Source organism: Schistocerca serialis, chromosome 4, assembly GCF_023864345.2.
Source record: "Schistocerca serialis cubense isolate TAMUIC-IGC-003099 chromosome 4, iqSchSeri2.2, whole genome shotgun sequence".
Taxonomy (NCBI): Eukaryota; Metazoa; Arthropoda; class Insecta; order Orthoptera; family Acrididae; genus Schistocerca; species Schistocerca serialis.
Window position 1 is genome coordinate 307,152,168 of NC_064641.1, and position 19,439 is coordinate 307,171,606.

The following is a 19,439-nucleotide window of genomic DNA, read 5'->3' on the forward strand; positions in this document are numbered from 1 at the left end:
CCGCAATCGGTTCTGGGTACGATACTACAAATAGTTAGCTCAGATTCCACACTGCGAGTGAGGCTTTCCGCTTCACCAACTCCGCCAACTGCCTGTATGAACTGAGGATGACCTCTGAACCCAGACGGCAGGAGTCATTGGTGCCAACATGAGCAATAATTTGCAGTCGGGTGCACCCAGTGCTCTCTATCACCGCCGGCAGGGCCTCCTCCACATACGTCACAGTACTATGTGTTTAAAAAACAATATGGTGAAATAAATGAAATTTCACTGCTGGATAATACTTGGAAGTAGAGAGAGTGTGGAAGATTTTAGATTCAACTGGAGGTATTAATTAGTTAATCTATGTTTGTGGTGACATGGCATACATGGAGTTAAACTAGGAAGAGAATGAAAGAGTATTAAAGTAATATGAGTTTATTTATATTTGTGGGAAGAAATAAATAGGGGGGTGGTGTCAGTGTGACAACCCCCACAAGTAATATATGGGTATAAATGAATATTTATGTGGAAGATTTTTAATGAATAATTATATGGGTATACGGCAATGAATATGAAGATGAATATTACGGGCGTACCTAGAAAAGGGCCACGAAAGTGACGTAAAAAAGGCATAGATTATATAGTTTTAAGTCTTAGAATGAATAATTTAATGAGTGTGGAAAGCGAAGTATGATGATACACATACGGTAAATAATTGTGAAAATGAACATATTGAAGAAGTAGTGAAGAGTAAAGAAGAGTCAGTGAAGTCAATAGTAACAAAGGTATGCGGTACATTTAACGTATGCCACAGCACAGTAATTTGCTACACATACATCAGAATGAAAAACAACTTAGTATGAAAGCTTCTTCCTTAGCGACTATCTGTTACAGCTTGAGCAACTATAAGGTGAATATAAATGAAAATATGATATTTGGAAGGTAGGAGACGAGATACCGGCAAAAGTAAAGCTGTGAGACCGGGTGTGAGTCATGCTTCGGTAGCTCAGATGGTAGAACACTTGCCCGCGAAAGGCAAAGATCCCGAGTTCGAGTCTCGGTCGGGCACACAGTTTTAATCCGCCAGGAAGTTTCAATATGATATACAGTTCATGTGAGGGATGAATACAAAATGCAGTGAAACAATATTTTCTACACTGAATTCCTGACAAACACAGAAGCAAAAGCAGTACTTCAACATAAGCACCTTCTTCCATAGAGTGAATGAATTACGAGTGGAATTACCCATGAAAAAAAATACAGTAAAATTAACAGTCACACGTTATGAAGGTAAACATGTATTTGTCATCACATCAATAACGCAGATATACAGTTTGAAATATGTGTACATGAAAGTGAAATATTACTACGATTAATAAGCAGTGGTGAAGTCAGGATTATCAAGGGATAAAACATTCCCCATACTCGCTCACAAATGAGCACTTATAAATAATGTACACAGTATGAAAATTTATCAAATGCCAAGGATAGAATAAGTACACTAACAATGCACTAAAAGTAACAATCCAAGTAGAAGTAGCTTGATCTATGAAGCAGACCCTGACATATCCTCTTTTTTCCATGTAGTGAGTAGTGCTGGTAGGTATTTTCTATGTGTAATTGTGAAGGTAAAAATGTGCAGGAGGTTGGTCCTACACGACAAGAAAGGAAAAATACAATTATTCAGAATAAATGCCAATTCCTTCTAATTTACATATTAGTGTGTAAGATGGTGCATGTCATGAAGTCCATATATGAAATGTGAATGTGAATTGTACATTTATTGGTCAACTTTATTATTGTTAATCTCTATGTCTATGTAAAATGTATGTTCTATTATCTGTGTGTAGTTGTGAAGGTAAAAATGGGCAGGAAGTCAGTCCTCCATGACACGAAAGGAAAAATGCAAATATTCAGAATAAATGCAAGATTCCTTCTAATTTACATATTAGTGTGTAATATGGTGCCTGTCATTGAGTCCATATATGGAATGTGAACTGTACATTTATTGGTCAACTTTATTACTATAAATGTCTATGCCTATGTAAAATGTATGTACTATTTTCTATACGTAGTTGTGAAGATAAAAATGTGCAGGAGGTTGGTCTTGCAAGACAAGAAAAGAAACTGCAAATATTCAGAATAAATACAAGATTACTTCTAATTTACATATTAGTGTGTAAGATGGTGCATGTCATGGAGTCCATATATGAAATTTGAATGTGAATTGTACATTTATTTGTCAACTTTATTATTGTCAGTGTCTGTGTCTATGTAAAGTGTATGTGAAATTTTATTCTTGAAGGAGAACCATTTATGTATGCATGTGAAGTGGTACAAAAATAGTAAGGCTTGATAATAGTGAAAATAACGGCTGAGCTGTGATAAGGGTAAATGCTACAGCCTAGTGAAGTGAACACAGTGAGTGTGATGCCTGTGCGACGGAGAAATCAGAAGAAATCTGTATAACCACTAATTGATGTGTGAGGACCGCCGAACTACAGTGCACAACAGAAGGCAATGCCGAATCCTGCACTGTGGCCCTTACCTTCAATTTCATTGGAATAAAACTTCGTCCAGGTGCCAGATGAGGTGCTATTGTTCTTCGGGTTCAGTGTTGGAGCTGAAACCATCGTATCCAGTCTCTGGACTGAAGGGCATACACAACACCGAGTTCATAAGCCTGGAGCAACAATACAATGGATTTACGGGCAGTGCTGCTGCTCATGTGGCACTTGCGTCATTGCGACAGGTGCATTAAACAATGAGCTGCTGCTGGCGATAAGTACAGCAAACAATGAGACAGCATGTGCTGAAAGGACACCTTCTCAGAATTGCCAATGAACCAGAAGCAAATGAGAAAAACAATTTTTAAAACAGGGTGGAAGGACAGTTTAAGAAATTTAAATTTTTCCCCCTGTTCACACCATACAGCTTAACAAATGCAAGAATAAATAAACTAAGACAGTATGCACTACTCCATGTGGTAACCAATCCACCGTCACTCTAGGTGACGTTAGCAGACCTTCGGATTCTGGGTCAGAGCATCCTGAAATCACCGGACATGAACTCAGACCAAGACAGCAAGCAAGGCTTCTTCGCAACATTTAATGCTAATTCACTGCTCAAAGTGGGTAAATTGAAACATCTGATCGATTCATTTATACAGCACAACGTAGTGCTGACAGCAGTACAGGAAACCAGATTTGAAGATGATCGTGCCTTCGAGCCCAAGGATACAGAATCCTCAAAGGAGAAATGGGTGAGCAGGTAATGAAGAACGTACCCCACTTAGGTACAGTATTTATAATCAGTCACAAGATACTGGATTCAGTCATTGAATTAACCTCCCCAAGCAGTCATGTATCCATCATGTCCCTCAAAAGTGCTAACAAGGGCTATAGTGTAGTCAATGTACATGCCAAAACCAACCAGGACAACAGACGCAATCCAGACAGAATGGAGAAATTCTGGGAAGACTTAGAAGATATTCTCTCTAAAATTCCAGAGACACACACCGCCATACTGCTTGGTGACATCAATGCCCAATTGGGAAGAGAGAAAAAGTACAGAAATATAGTGGGCAACTATCCAGCACATATGAGAACTAACCGCAATGGGGAACAATTGGTAGATCTGTGTAGGACTTTTGGGTTGGTCATGAAGTCTACAGCCTTCAGACACTTGTCAAGGAAACAGAAGACTTGGATTTCACCTAACACCAACTTGGGTGAATTCCAGATAGATCATGTGTCCATTTCAAGAAAATCTCAAAAGGAAATACAAAACGTGAAGGTATTGAGAAGTGCCAATCTGGACTCAGACCACTACCTCTCAAAGATCAAAATGAGACTCCAGCCTAGATACACTAGAGTACACAAAACCTCCAAGATAGTGAGATTTGACATAGAGCTACTAAAGAACAATCAAGAATTAAGCCAGAGACTGAACAGTACAGATTTCTACAGCTGGGACCAACTGAAGGACACTCTTGTGAAGAAGGCCAATGAACTCGCCCCCTCACAAGAAGAAGGAAGCATCTGTGGTGGAATGAAGACAGTGGAATAGCCTAAGGACAGACACTCTGGGAGAAGTGGAATTGTAAGAAAACGAAGATAAATGGGAGAACTATTTGGAACAAAGAAGGCTAACAGTTAAGATAATTTGAGGAACCAAACGGACCTTCACACAAAACCAACTAACCCAAATCAAAGAGCACTTCGCTAGGAATAACTCCACAGATTTCTATAGAACCTTCAAGCAGACACTCAAAAAATACAATCCACCAAGCCTCCACTTCAGAGACTCACAGGGCAAACTGGTTTTTAACGACAAGGACAACTGCCACCTCTTAGCTCAGTACTTTAAAAACCTACTCAACTGTTCTCCACCCAGTGAAGACTTCAACTACAAACAAACCACACCACACCTGGACTCACTGCCTCCTTCCTTGGAAGAAGTTCGACAAATCATTCAACTTCTCAAGAATAATAAGGCATGTGGAGAGGACTCTATCATTGCTGAACCCTGGACATGTGCTCGAAGTAATGCCATGGGCATGCTCACCGAGATCATCCACAGAACATCTGGGAAATTACTACCTGACTGGAACACGGCTCTGATCCATTCCCTTCACAAAAAGGGAGATGTTACTGATCTGAACAACTACCCTGGAATTTATCTTGTCTCGGTAACTTACAAGATTCTCTCTCAGGTATTATTAACAAGGGCAGAAGATCAACTGGGAGAATATCAAGGAGGCTTCAGGAAAACCAGATCCTGTGCTGAACAGATCCTTAACCTTAAAACGGTATTGGCATACTCCAAAATGAGAAACCGCAAAGTGGTTGTCACCTTTGTTGATTTCAAGAAGGCCTACGACTCTGTTGATAGAGAAACGCTTAACAAAATACTCCAGGAATTAGGACTAGACAACAAAACTTGCAGAATCATTCTAGAAACCTTGACAAACACCCATTCGGAGGTCAAATTTAAAGGTGAGATCTCAAAAAACTTCGAGATAAAAACTGGAGTGAGAAGTGAGAGAAGGGGATGGACTCTCCCCTCTTCTCTTTAACTGTGTCCTTGAAAAGGTTGTGAGAGAATGGTGCGAACAACTGACCAATTTGGGTGTCCAGAGTGTGTGTGTGTGTGTGTGTGTGTGTGTGTGTGTGGTTCCCCCCCCCCGCCCCCCCCCCCCCCCCCCCCCCCCCGCCCCAGGCGCACACACAACTTCAATGGTCATTAGCGCCCAGACTATGTTAGGAATGCACCGCGAGGCACAAGTTTAAAACAGCAACTAAAAGGGAAAACACGATAAAAGACAGATTGACAGGCATAGGATTAAAAAAACAGCATAATCAAATGTCCTTAGAGAGGTTTGTCAAGTTGATAAAACGAAGAACGCGAGCAGCTGCTCCTGGGTCATCCGCTAAAATGGCATCTAGAGTACATGGCAGCCCAAGATCAAGACGCAGTGCATTAAAATCCGGACAGGACGTTAAAATGTGGCGGACCGTCAGCAATTGCCCACATGGGCAGAACGGCGCCGGCATCCAGAGTGGTGTCTACCTGGGCTGTAAGAACAAAGAACTGATTGTAGATTGCCTGGCTTTTGCAGATGACATGGCACTGATTCTCTTGAAACGGCAACAATTTCCTCAGAAAACAGGCAGCCAAAGTGGGTCTTCAAGCGTTGCTGGAGAAAACAGAGTTCTTCACCAACATCAAATAAGCTAACAAAGAGATGTTACTAGACCAGGGAAAGATTAAAAGGACTGAGAAATTTAAGTATCTCAGCGAATGGATTGAACCCAACTTACCAGAAAAAATGTCATTATTCATAAGAGTCAACAATTTGGAACTAATCTATCAACTGACTATGAACACCTACAACAAGAAATGCCTGGCACGCAACCTGAAACTTAAGCACTATGCATCAGTGGGTAGATCACGTAACTAATGAGGAGGTATTGAATAGGATTTGGGAGGAGAGAAGTTTGTGGCACAACTTGACTAGAAGAAGGGATCGGTTGGTAGGACATGTCCTGAGGCATCAAGGGATCACAAATTTAGCATTCGAGGGCAGTGTGGAGGGTAAAAATCGTAGAGGGAGACCACAAGATGAATACACTAAGCAGATTCAGAAGGATGTAGGTTGCAGTAGGTACTGGGAGATGAAGGAGCTTGCACAGGATAGATTAGCATGGAGAGCTGCATCAAACCAGTTTCAGGACTGAAGACCACAACAACATCAGTCACACGACCAGAAGCCCTGTATGCCATGGAATGTCTTTCTATGGACCAGAGAGTTCTGATGGAGAAATTGGAAGTCAAAGAGAGGAGAATCCTCAGGAAGATCCTAGGCCGGGTAGAAGAAGCTGGGGAATTCAGAAGGTGCCATAACTCGGAGCTTTACGAACATATCGAGAAGCTCTCTGACTGTGTAAGAAAAAGAAGGGTAGAAGAATGAGATTTTCACTCTGAAGCGGAGTTGCACTGATGTGAAACTTCCTGGCAGATTGAAACTGTGTGCCGAACCGAGACTCGAACTCGGGACCTTTGCCTTTCGCGGGCAAGTGGTCTACCATCTAAGCTACCCAAGCACGGCTCACGCCCCGTCCTCACAGCTTTTGGAAGGTAGGAGACGAGGTACTGGCAGAAGTAAAGCTGTGAGGACGGGGCGTGAGTCGTGCCTGCAAAAGGCAAAGGTCCTGAGTTCGAGTCTCGGTCTGGCACACAGTTTTAATCTGCCAGGAAGTTTCAAAAGAAGGGTAGCTATCTATAGCCATGTTGCAAGATTGCCTCCAAAACGGACTAACCAACCGTCTGTTCACATTCTGGCAAAACAAGAAGGTTTGAACCACTTGGCTGACAAAAACCGAGAAGGACAGTAAAGAACTGTGGATAACTGATCTCCAGAATAGACAGTCTGTGAGATACACCCTGAAGGAAGTCCAAGGATTTCAGGAAAAGCCCCGAAGAAAAGGTACCTCTTGGACAGAAGAAAGGAAGGAGTTACACCGACAGAGGATCCGACAGCACTAGGCAAAGATCAAAGCCCAAAAGTTGAACAAGTGTGGTCCAAAGTAGGCCCATTCGAAACAAGAAGAAGAAGAAACTAAGATGGTAGCACAACATGGACATGCAATTATGTAATATAAATATATGTGAATGTATTTGTGTGTATGAATTTGCAATGGACAAAGAAATGAAGCTTTGTAAGTATACTTGTACTAGCATAAGGGTATTAAAACTCCATTGGCTTGCACCAAGTGACCAAACCATGAGCCCCAATGTAAATAAGGCTACTGTATACTGTCTCCCTAAATAAAGAGAGTTATTTCTGACAGTAACAGTAGGGGGGCATTTGTGATGTATCTTTTGCATTTCTTGCTTTTATGTTTTCGTTTTTTTCAAAGGCAAAGAGAAAATGTGAAGTGGTAGCCCAGCATAGAGCCTGCGCCTACCATCATGTAGTTTTGACTTTCGAGTGTTAAAAAACATAAGATGTTTTTCCTGTTCCTCGGCGAGAGGAAGAACTCGCTCTCTGTTAATGAACACAGGTAGAAGTATGCTATTTTAGAGTGTAATCGGCAGTAGCCATTATGGTTGAGAGAATGAGTAAAAAAGTCCATTTTTTTTATAGAAAATAGCATTATTTTACCAGTAAAGTTGTACGAGTCATTATCCCAAGTAGTAATGTAATACATAAAAATCCAAGAAGCCCACCTGTGTACTTCGGAGTTATCACGAAGATCCGATTACAATATCATGGACATGGTCTAGATTTTGTAGGTGGATATGGCGATAGGACGTAGTATAATTAAATGGTAAGCATAAATCTACAACAAGAGAAAGGCTATTTCATCTATGTAGAACTAATATGAAAAGATTCTTTACCCATTTTCAGGCATAGACCAGCTTACTGTGCTTGCCGATACACCGAAAAATTAATCTCATTATTTCCATATATCTAAACATTTATAATTATTATTACATATTATACTATACATGCCATCAATCTGCTTGGGGATTAAAATATATGGTTACTGGAAACTTCCCAGCTCACAGGAGAATGAACTGCTTTCAAACATCAGATCAGAAAACAGAAGACCTGGATGCCTCCAAACTCCAACCCTAGTGAATTCCAAATTGACCATGTCACCATTGCATGGAAAGCGAAATGTGGTATCCAGAATGTAAAGGTTCTGAAAAATTCCAACCTAGACTCAGATCACTATCATTTGAAGATCAAGAAACAACAATAAGGTTACTCACAGAAAAAATAATAAGTTCAACAGAAACAAGCTACAAGAGGCTATAGCCAGTTACCAAAGGGGTTTCAGGAAAGGAAGATCATGTGCTGACCAGATTATGAATCTGAATTCCACCCTATTCATACCTGAAACATAGGAATATGGAATTTGTGAGGATTTTCATCGATGTCAGGAAGGTGTACAATTCAATCGATCAAACCACCCTATTTCAAATCCTCAAAGAGTCTGTTTTAGATAACAAGACAAAAGTGATTATCCAGCAAACCCTAACCACCCTAACCAACACCTGCTCAATCCAATGAAGAGACATCTGATGCCTTTGAAATCAGGACAGGAGTGAGACAAGGAGATGGACTATCACCTTTTCTCTTCAACTGTGTTTTGGAAAAGGTCATATGATAATGGCAAAAGAAAGGAATAATGCAGGAGTAGAAAATGGGGTAAGGCTAGGCTACAAGTATATGAATCTTACAATTAACAGTCCGGTCTTTGTGGGTGATCTAGTGAGCTTTACACACTCCATAGATAACGCAGTAAAACAACTTAATGAACTGAAGACACAGGCAGTGAAGGCTGTGATTCAAATCTCCTACGAGGAGATACACTTTAAAGCAAATTTAAAATCAGAACCAAGAGAACTGGAGGTCGCACTATGAAAAGCATTCTGCCGCCGAGCAGTGTGTCAGCAGTGCGCAAGTAGCAGCAAGTGGCTTATTTAGCATTCATATAAGTGTAGTAGTCCAGTTGAAAATTTGTTTGAGTGTTCTTAGTGCACCTGTTTAGTTACATCCGTCAAATCATGGTGTAGTTTCGTAATTAGCAAGGGCAGATTTGCATTTTAATATCTGTGATGTGTAAAGTCGCGTAGTCATCTGTCATTTGTTTATTTCTTTCAAATAGTCTTTGTACGTTACTGACAGTACAGTTATCCTTCTGCCGCCGAGCAGTGTGTCAGCAGTGCGCAAGTAGCAGCATTACCGCATTTACTAGGCAGTCTTGTATTGTCATTTGTTTATTTCTTTCAAATAGTCTTTGTATGTTACTGACAGTACAGTTAGCCTTCTGCCGCCGAGCAGTGTGTCAGCAGTGTGCAAGTAGCAAAATTACTGCATTTACTAGGGAGTCTTGTATTTTAATAACCATTTAAATTTTGTGTCAAATTGTTTGTGATCTCTGTAGATTAGTTCATGATGTTCTTTGCACAACAGTATTTTGCGTGGATAGGGACTGCGACTGCTGTGTTCTGATGCAGGCTGAGTTGGCATCCCTTCTCTCCCAGCTTCAGGCAGTGTTGGCTTCGGTCACACAGCTTGAGGCTGTTACCAATGGGAATGCATCACTGTGGGGGTCTGGACGGGGGTTTGTCGGGGACGGCCAGCTCATCCCGCGCATCCCCCGATCGGACTACGGCTGTGACTGCCCGGGATACTGTCCACATTGAGGCTGACCCCTCACCGGTGGTAGAGTGGCAGATTGTCTCGAGGTGTGGCAGGGGGCGAAAGACATTCTGGAGGGCTGAACGGAAGGCCTATCCAGTTTGTCTGACAAACTGGTTTCAGGCTCTGCCTCTGGCTGATACTGATTTTCGGCCGGACATGACTGCTTGTCCTGTTCCAGAAGTTGCCCCTCAGTCTGCAAGATCTGGGCGGTCACAGAGGGTGGGCTTACTGGTAGTTGGGAGCTCCAACGTCAGGCATGTAATGGGGCCCCTTAGGGATATGGCTGCAAGGGAGGGGAAGAAAACCAATGTGCACTCCGTGTGCATACCAGGGGGAGTCATTCCAGATGTGGAAAGGGTCCTTCCGGATGACATGAAGGGTACAGGGTGAACCCATATGCAGGTGGTTGCTCATGTCGGCACCAATGATGTGTGTCACTATGGATCGGAGGAAATCCTCTCTGGCTTCCAGTGGCTATCTGATTTGGTGAAGACTGCCAGTTTCGCTAGCGGGATGAAAGCAGAGCTCACCATCTGCAGCATCATCGACAGGACTGACAACGGACCTTTGGTACAGAGCCGAGTGGAGGGTCTGAATCACACGCTGAGACGGTTCTGCGACCGTGTGGGCTGCAGATTCCTCAACTTGCGCCACAGGGTGGTGAGGTTTCAGGTTCCGCTGGATAGGTCAGGAGTCCACTACACGCACCAAGCGGCTACACAGGTAGCAGGGGTTGTGTGGTGTGGACTGGGCGGTTTTTTAGGTTAGATGGCCTCGGGCAAGTACAGAAAGGGCAACAGCCTCAAAGGGTATGTGGCAAAGTCAGGACATGTTGTGACCAAGCAGCAATTGGTATTGTAATTGTAAACTGTTGAAGCTGCATTTGTAAAGTACCGAAACTTCAAGCGCTGATAGAAAGCACGGAAGCTGAAATCGTTATAGGTACGGAAAGTTGGCTGAAGCCAGAGATAAATTCTGCCAAAATATTTACAAAGGCACAGACGGTGTTTAGAAAGGATAGATTGCATGCAACAGGTGGTGGCATGTTGTCGCTGTTAGTAGTAGTTTATCCTGTAGTGAAATAGAAGTGGATAGTTCCTGTGAATTATTATGGGTGGACGTGATACTCAACAACCGAGCTAGGTTAATAATTGGCTCCTTTTACCGACCTCCTGACTCAGCAGCACTAGTGGCAGAACAACTGAGAGAAAATCTGGAATACATTTCATATAAATTTCCTCAGCTTGTTAAAGTCTTAGGTGGAGATTCCAATTTACCAGATATAGACTGGAACACTCAGATGTTTAGGACAGGAGGTAGGGACAGAGCATCGAGAGACATTATACTGAGTTCACTATCCGAAAATTACCTCAAGCAATTAAACAGAGAACCGACTCATGGAGATAACATCCTGGACCTACTGATAACAAACAGACCCGAACTTCTCGACTCTGTAAGCGCAGAACAGGGAATCAGTGATCATAAGGCCGTTGCAGCATCCCTGAATATGGAAGTAAATACGAATATAAAAAAAGGGAGGAAGGTTTATCTGTTTAGTAAGAGTAATAAGAGCCAGATTTCAGACTACCTAACAGATCAAAACAAAAATTTCTGTTCCGACACAGAAAATGTTGAGAGTTTACGGAAAAAGTTCAAGGCAATCGTAAAATGCGTTTTAGACAGGTACATGCCAAGTAAAACTGTGAGGGACGGGAAAAACCCACCATGGTTCGATAACAAAGTTAGGAAACTACTGCGAAGTTCTCTTGCTTCACTGCAAATTTAAATGCAGCCAAAACCTCTCAGACAAACAGAAGCTAAATGATGTTAAAGTTAGTGTAAGGAGGGCTATGTGTGAAGCGTTCAGTGAATTCGAAAGAAAAATTCCATGTACCGACTTGACAGAAAATCCTAGGAAGTTCTGGTCTTATGTTAAATCAGTAAGTGGATCGAAACAGCATTTCCAGACACTCTGGGATGATAACGTCATTGAAACAGAGGACGACACGCGTAAAGCTGAAATACTAAACACCGTTTTCCAAAGCTGTTTCACAGAGGAAGATCGCACTGCAGTTCCTTCTCTAAATCGTTGCACTAACGAAAAAGTGGCTCACATCGAAATAAGTGTCCAAGGAATAGAAAAGCAACTGAAATCACTCAACAGACTAAAGTCCACTGGACCTGATGGGATACCAATTCGATTCTACACAGAGTACGTGAAAGAACTTGTCCCCTCTTCTAACAGCCGTGTACCGCAAGTCTCTAGAGGAACAGAAGGTTCCAAATGATTGGAAAAGAGCACAGGTAGTTCCAGTTTTCAAGAATGGTCATCGAGCAGATGCGCAAAACTATAGGCCTATATCTCTGACATCAATCTGTTGTAGAATTTTAGAACATGTTTTTTGCTCACACATCATGTCATTTCTGGAAACCCAGAATTCACGCAGTAGGAATCCACATGGATTCCAGAAACAGCGATTGTGTAAGACCCAACTCGCCTTATTTGTTCATGAGACCCAGAAAATATTAGATACAGACTCCCAGATAGATGCCACTTCCTTGACTTATATATATTTTGGAAGATCCATGCGGCTTTTCGCGAATGATGCTATAGTATACAGAGAAGTTGCAGCATTAGAAAATTGCAGCAAAATGCAGGAAGATCTGCACTTGGTGCAGGGGAGAGACCAATTCTATGTATTGTGAATCCATAGAATGAAGGATCCTTTATTGTATGACTATATGATAGCGGAACAAACACTGATAGCAGTTACTTCCGTAAAAATATTTGGGAGTATGCGTACGGAACATCTAAAGTGGAATGATCATATAAAATTAATTGTTGGTAAGGCGGGTACCAGGTGTAGATTCATTGGGAGAGTCCTTAGAAAATGTACTTCATCAACAAAGGAGGTGGCTTACAAAACACTTGTTCTACCCATACTTGAGTAATGCTCATCAGTGTGGAATGCGTATCAGGTCGGGTTGATAGAGGGGAGAGAGAATATCCAGAGAAGAACGGTGTGTTTCGTCACAGGGTTATTTGGTAAGCGTGCTAGCGTTACGGGGATGTTTAGCAAACTCAAGTGGCAGGCTCTGCAAGAGAGGTGCTCTGCATGGTGGTGTAGTTTGCTGTCCAGATTTCAAGAGAGTGCGTTTCTGGATGAGGTAGCGAATATATTGCTTCCCCCTATTTATACCTCCCGAGGAGATCACGAGTGTAAAATTAGAGAGATACGAGTGTGCACGAAGGCTTTCTGGCAGTCATTCTTCCCGCGAACCATATGCGGCTGGAACAGGAAAGGGAGGTAATGACAGTGGCACGTAAAGTGCCCTCCGTCACACATCGTTGGGTGGTTTGAGGAGTATAAATGTAGATGTAGATGAAAAATTGTAGTTGTTGTGGTTTTCAGTCCAGAGACTGGTTTGATGCAGCTCTCCATGCTACTCTATCCTGTGCAAGGTTCTTCATCTCCCAGTACGAACTACAGCCTACATCCTTCTGAATATGTTAAGTGTATTCATCTCTTGGTCTCCCTCTACGATTTTTACCCTCCACGCTGCCCTCCAATACTAAATTGGTGATTCCTTGATGCCTCAGAATATGTCCTACCAACCGATCCCTTCTTCTAGTCAAGTTGTGCCACAAATTTCTCTCCTCCCCAATTCTATTCAATACCTCCTCACTAGTTATGTGATCTACCCATCTCATTTTCAACATTCTTCTGCAGCACCGCATTTCGAAAGCTTCTATTCTCTTCTTGTCCAAACTATTTATTGTCCACGTTTCACACTCCATACAAATCCTTTCAGAAACGACTTCCTGACACTTAAATCTATACTCGATGTTAACAAATTTCTCTTCTTCAGAAATGCTTTCCTTGCCATTGCCAATTAACATTTTATATCCTCTCTACTTTGACCATCATCAGTTATTTTGCTCCCCAAATAGCAATACTCTTTTAGTACTTTAAGCATCTCATTTCCTAATCTAATTTCCTTGGCATCACCCGATTTAATTCAACTACATTCCATTATCCTCATTTTGTTTTTATTGATGTTCATCTTGTATCTTCTTATGAAGACACTGTCCATTCCGTTCAGCTGCTCTTCCAGGTCCTTTACTGTCTTTGATAGAATTACAATGTCATCGGCGAACCTCAAAGTTTTTATTTCTTCCCCATGGATTTTAATTCCTACTCCGAATTTTTCTTTTGTTTCCTTTACTGCTTGCTCTCTACAGATTGAATAACATTGGGGATAGGCTACTACCCTTTTTCACTCCCTTTCCAACCACTGCTTCCCTTTCACGCCCATCGACTCTTATAACTGCCATTTCGTTTCAGTACAAATTGTAAATAGCCTTTCGCTCTCTGTATTTTACCCTGCCACCTTTAGAATTTGAAAGAGAGTATTCCAGTCAACATTGTCAAAAGCTTTCTCTAAGTCTACAAATGCCAGAAATGTAGGTTTGCCTTTCCTTAATCTATTTTCTAAGATAAGTTGTTGGGTCAGTATTTCCTCACGTGTTCCAACATTTCTACGGAATCCAAACCGATCTTCCCCGAGGTCGGCTTCTACCACTTTTTCCATTCATCTGTAAAGAATTCGTGTTAGTATTTTGCAGCCATGGCCTATTATACTGATAGTTCGGTAATTTTCACATCTGTCAACACCTGCTTTCTTTGGGATTGGAATTATTATATTCTTCTTGAAGCCTGAGGGTATTTCGCCTGGTTCATACATCTTGCTCACCAAATGGTAGAGTTTTGTCAGGACTGGCTCTCCCGAGGCCGTCAGTAGTTCCAATGGAATGTTGTCTACTCCGGGTGCCTTGTTTTGACTCAGGTCTTTCAGTGCTCTGTCAAACTCTTCACGCAGTATCGTATCTCCCATTTCATCTTCATCTTCATCTACATCTTTTTCCATTTCCATAATATTGTCCTCAAGTACATCGCCCTTGTATAGATCCTCTATATTCTCCTTCCACCTTTCTGCTTTCCCTTCTTTGCTTAGAACTGGGTTTCCATCTGAGCTCTTGATGTTCATACAAATGGTTCTCTTGTCTCCAAAGGTCTCTCTAATTTTCCTGTAGGCAGTATCTATCTTACCCCTAGTGAGATAAGCCTCTACATCCTTACATTTGTCCTCTAGCCATCCCTGCTTAGCCATTTTGCACTTCCTGTCCATCTCATTTTTGAGACGTTTGTATTCCTTTTTGCCTGCTTCATTTATTGCATTTTTATATTTTCTCCTTTCATCAATTAAATTCAATATTTCTTGTGTTACCCAAGGATTTCTACTAGCCCTCGTCTTTTTACCTACTTGATCCTCTGCTGCCTTCACTACTTCATCCCTCAAAGCTACCCATTCTTCTTCTACTGTATTTCTTTCCCCCATTCCTGTTAATTGTTCCCTTATGCTCTCCCTGAAACTCTGTATAACCTCTGGTTCTTTCAGCTTATCCAGGTCCCATTTCCTTAAGTTCCCACCTTTTTCGCAGTTTCTTCAGTTTTAATCTACAGTGCATAACCAATAGATTGTGGTCAGAGTCCTCATCTGCCCCTGGAAAAGTCTTACAATTTAAAACCTGGTTCCTAAATCTCTGTCTTACCATTATATAATCAATCTGATACCTTTTAGTATCTCCAGGCTTCTTCCATGTATACAGCCTTCTTTCATGATTGCTGAACCAAGTGTTAGCTATGATTAAGTTATGCTCTGTGCAAAATTCTACTAGGTGGCTTCCTCTTTCATTCCTTACACTCATTCCATATTCACCTATGTTTCCTTCTCTTCCTTTTCCTACTATCAAGTTCCAGTCACCCATGACTATTAAATTTTCGTCTCCCTTCACTATCTGAATAATTTCTTTTATCTCATTATACATTTCATCAATCTCTTCGTCATCTGCAGAGCTAATTGGCATATACACTTGTACTACTGTGGTAGGCATGGGCTTCATATCTATCCTGGCCACAAAGCAAGCAGAAAAACTTACATACCTAGGTGAATGGACAGAGCCTAACCCATCAAAGAAAGAAGCTTTCATGTCATGCATTAACAAAATGGAAATCGACTTTCAACTTATTAAAGCATCTTACGTGTCAAAATTAGACACTGCTGCACTGTTATTATAATGGAGGTTCTATATGCAGCAGAGGCTATCACCACGAACAAGAAAGATGTAATGGATAAACTTGAGGCCAAAGGAAGAAAACTTGAGGCCAAAGGAAGAACAATGTCGGAAAGTGGGTGCAGAAGGTGTCACAACCACAAAATACGTAAAAATGTGCTGGAGATAAGTGATGTGAGATGAATGAGCCCAGGAAGGATATCTACAAGGATATCAATTTACCTTCAGGATAAAGAACCCATAGGGGCATGGTTCACACAAGTGAAAAAAAAAAATTCTATGAGAATAGCAAATTACTCCTAAAGATGTCCAGGAGCATGATCCACATAAGGAAAAATTACAAATAAATGATGGTTTCCAGGAAAAACCGAAGCTAAAGACAGGAAAGTCATGTGCCCAAGAGGAAAAAGATGTTTGATTCAGAAAATTATATACATGTAAGACCAAAAACAAAGTTATCCTTAACATCAATCTGAAGAAGGTTCATTTTTCAAAACTATTCCTATTCCAAACATAAAAGCATTTAATAATGGATTTGTTGTTTGTTTATAAACTTTTAGTACTCCTAGGTTCTTAAAGTAACATACAAAGGAAGGTAGAATGTAATTTAACATAATACTTGCTGCAAGATTATTTTATTTGCAGCATGGCCTTGGATTTGAGGAGAAATCAGACTGGACCTTTTAAAAGGAATCACCTATAGTGATTTAAGGAAACTACAAAAAACCTAAATCTGTTGATTGGGTTGAGAACAGCACACCATACTGCAAGGAATAATTGTATACTGAGAAGAACCAGCATTTTTCAGAGTTGGAGCTTTCTTTGTAGTTTACTTGACTAAATTTCGCTGTATATTCTTTGTAGTTTACTTGACTAAATTTTGCTGTATATTGATAGTTTATTGTTGATGCCATATACAGATTAAGTAACTAAAATTTCCTAGTCTTTTGTCAATGTGTTCCTTGTCTATTTCCACATCCCTGGAGGTTCTCCTTCTTGATGGGATCTACAGAACATAATGAATGAATTTATTCAGTTAGGTAAAAGACCCCAAGCATTACAGTTAATGCGGCATGGACAGTTTACAGGTACACAACGTCTATTTTGAAGGAAGGCACTGAATCTAGCCACGCTAACCTCTCTTTTGGGAAGCCAAGCTCTGCCTGTCATTGCCCAAGATACAGGGGCAGAAATGGAAGAGTCTGCAATAATCTATGAGGATAATGGGGCCAGTAAATCACCAATAACACTCAGTGAATGGAAGCTGCAGCCCCTCTACTACAACTGGCACATAGAAAGCTTCATGTTGGAAGAAGGTATCAATTCCTCCAAAATTCATAAATGGTGAAAATCAACAAGACTGGTATGCAAGTAGTGATGCTATCCTGCAGATTTTGAGGCATGTTTAAAGGCTGTGTTATTTGTCATGGACAGAAAATCAGCAGAAACAGTTTGTTGTTGACATTGAAATGATTGTGAAAAGTTAACAAGAATGAAGCTAGGTGCTTAATGAAACAAACTACGGCCGACAAGTTGAAGGCTGCAATATGATTAAAAGAAAACTATGGTAATAACATGTATAGCAGTTTGACATACTGCAAGCTGGATCAAGAGGAATGTCCGATATGAGTCGTTGGCTTTAGCCAGTGACATAATGTTAATAGCTGTGGTCACATCATCTTTTGGAGCAGATATTCATATTTTTCTTGTTAGTCGGCAGAGTCAATGAATTTGAAAGAAAAAAAAAGGGGGTGTAGGTTAGGTTGCAATGTGACTGGCTGTGAGTTGGTAAAGCCAACAAAACGGAAATTAAATAAACCTTTAAGTGGTGAAGGACTGATCTAGGCCTATAGAGCTTTATCAGAGGTCTAGGTTAGATTGGAAGGTGATAGTCTGGTTGTGAGTTTAAGAAGCCAACAAATGTGATAAAAAAAAAAAAAACAAAAACAAAAAAAAAAAAAACAAAAAAAAAACAAAAAAAAAAAAACAAAAAAAAAAAAAAAAACACCTAGTTACCATTCCTCTATATCCTTGCATGTCTACATGTTAAATGTAGACCTGAAGAAGTGGAAGCTGTCTCAGAAGTAGAATACATTTAGCAGGAAGATGCAAGAAAGACAAAGTAGCAATGATTCCACAGTGCAAATGGGCTTCCCATAAAAGCTTACTGGACCTTGAAATCAGTAAAGGCATGAAAAACTACTTGTATGTCTTGGGCCTGAACCTACGTGTAAGTGTGACAAACAGTAATATCTATTGGTGGGTCCTCCAGCTGGAAAGGAGACCAATGAGCCATAGGGCATTCCTTCTCTAGAAGGTCATGAAATTTCTGTCCTCATATCTCAGTGGGTGGAAGGACAGAGGCCTTGGTGTGGTCATTGATTTCATCAGCTGAAGTTCATTATTCCGCAACACCAGTCACTGTTCCTACCACTGATGGATGATCTCATGCTTCAACAGTGAGGAGATTGCTTGCAGGTGGATGGCACATTGTGCCACAGTATTCCCTCTGCTGGAGATATCATTAGTAACTTTATCCGTGATCTCATATTATGGAATTCATACACTGATGGAAAATGACATTCATACGTTGACAGAAAATGAAATCTCCTTCTTGTCTCGGCAGGCAGAGAAGACAGTCCTGATCTGAATAAATATAGTTATGGACAGCTCAGACCAAATAGTCAGGTACTGTTTGTTCATAACGTCCCAATCAAGTGTTCTGGAGTGGAGGAAGCAAACTCTGCACACTAAAACCCAACACTTTTGCAGGCAGAACAAGCTGTGTTTTTGCCACACAATACTGACACTAGTCTTGTGCTTACTTCTTTGGGACGGCATGTCAAGCAGTGACTTCGTAATGGATACTACACACATGGGTACTGTATTATTTATGTAGACACTGTCGGTAGTCGTTGGATAGAAACATCTGTAGCCCGAAGTTGATTGATCTCAATGGTATCAGCTGTCCAGGAGACCGGAACAAGGGAACCTTTGTTTACGGAGTCAAGACTGTGAAAGTACAAATTACAACTTACCCTTAGAACATCTTTCTCATTTATGCCAAACAAAGTCTTCAGCTGCTCTGTCACTGCATCTGGATTGGCGTTTTTTAAATCAACTTTGTTCATAACTGGAATTATAGTTAACTCTCTGCAGAATGCGAGATAGAAGTTGGCTACTGTTTGCGCCTGAACTCCCTGATTGGCGTCCACTAACAGAATGACACCCTGGCATGCTGCTAACGATCTTGACACTTCATTAGAAAAGTCAACATGTCCAGGCGTATCAATTAAATTTAACAGATACTCGTGATCTTTATACTTGTAACTCAATGAGACAGTCTGGGCTTTAACGGTTATGCCACGTTCTTTTTCCACTTGCAACATGTCAAGAACTTGAGTCTGTCCTTCGACTGGGTCTATAACTCCAGCAATTTCAAGAAGTCTGTCTGCCAAAGTGCTTTTACCATGATCAACATGCGCTATTATGCTAAAGTTACGAATATTCGAAACAGCTACAGTGTTAATTTCTCCATTGTTTTTTCTTGACTCCGAATCTGCGCCTGCGACGTTCCTGCAAAATGACAGGTATTGTTAACAG

General features: G+C 41.1%; 1 protein-coding gene across 4 annotated transcripts in view; it reads right to left on the minus strand.

Moving 5' to 3' along the window:
* The window catches only part of LOC126473989 (translation factor GUF1 homolog, mitochondrial), a 125,448-nt gene that overhangs the window by 105,730 nt on the left and 279 nt on the right, over positions 1–19,439 (minus strand). For all 4 annotated transcript variants that reach the window (XM_050101378.1, XM_050101376.1, XM_050101377.1 and 1 more), the window contains exon 2: positions 18,875–19,412. In XM_050101378.1, the coding sequence (XP_049957335.1) occupies positions 18,875–19,412 (538 nt within the window). The remainder of the gene's footprint in view (positions 1–18,874; positions 19,413–19,439) is intronic.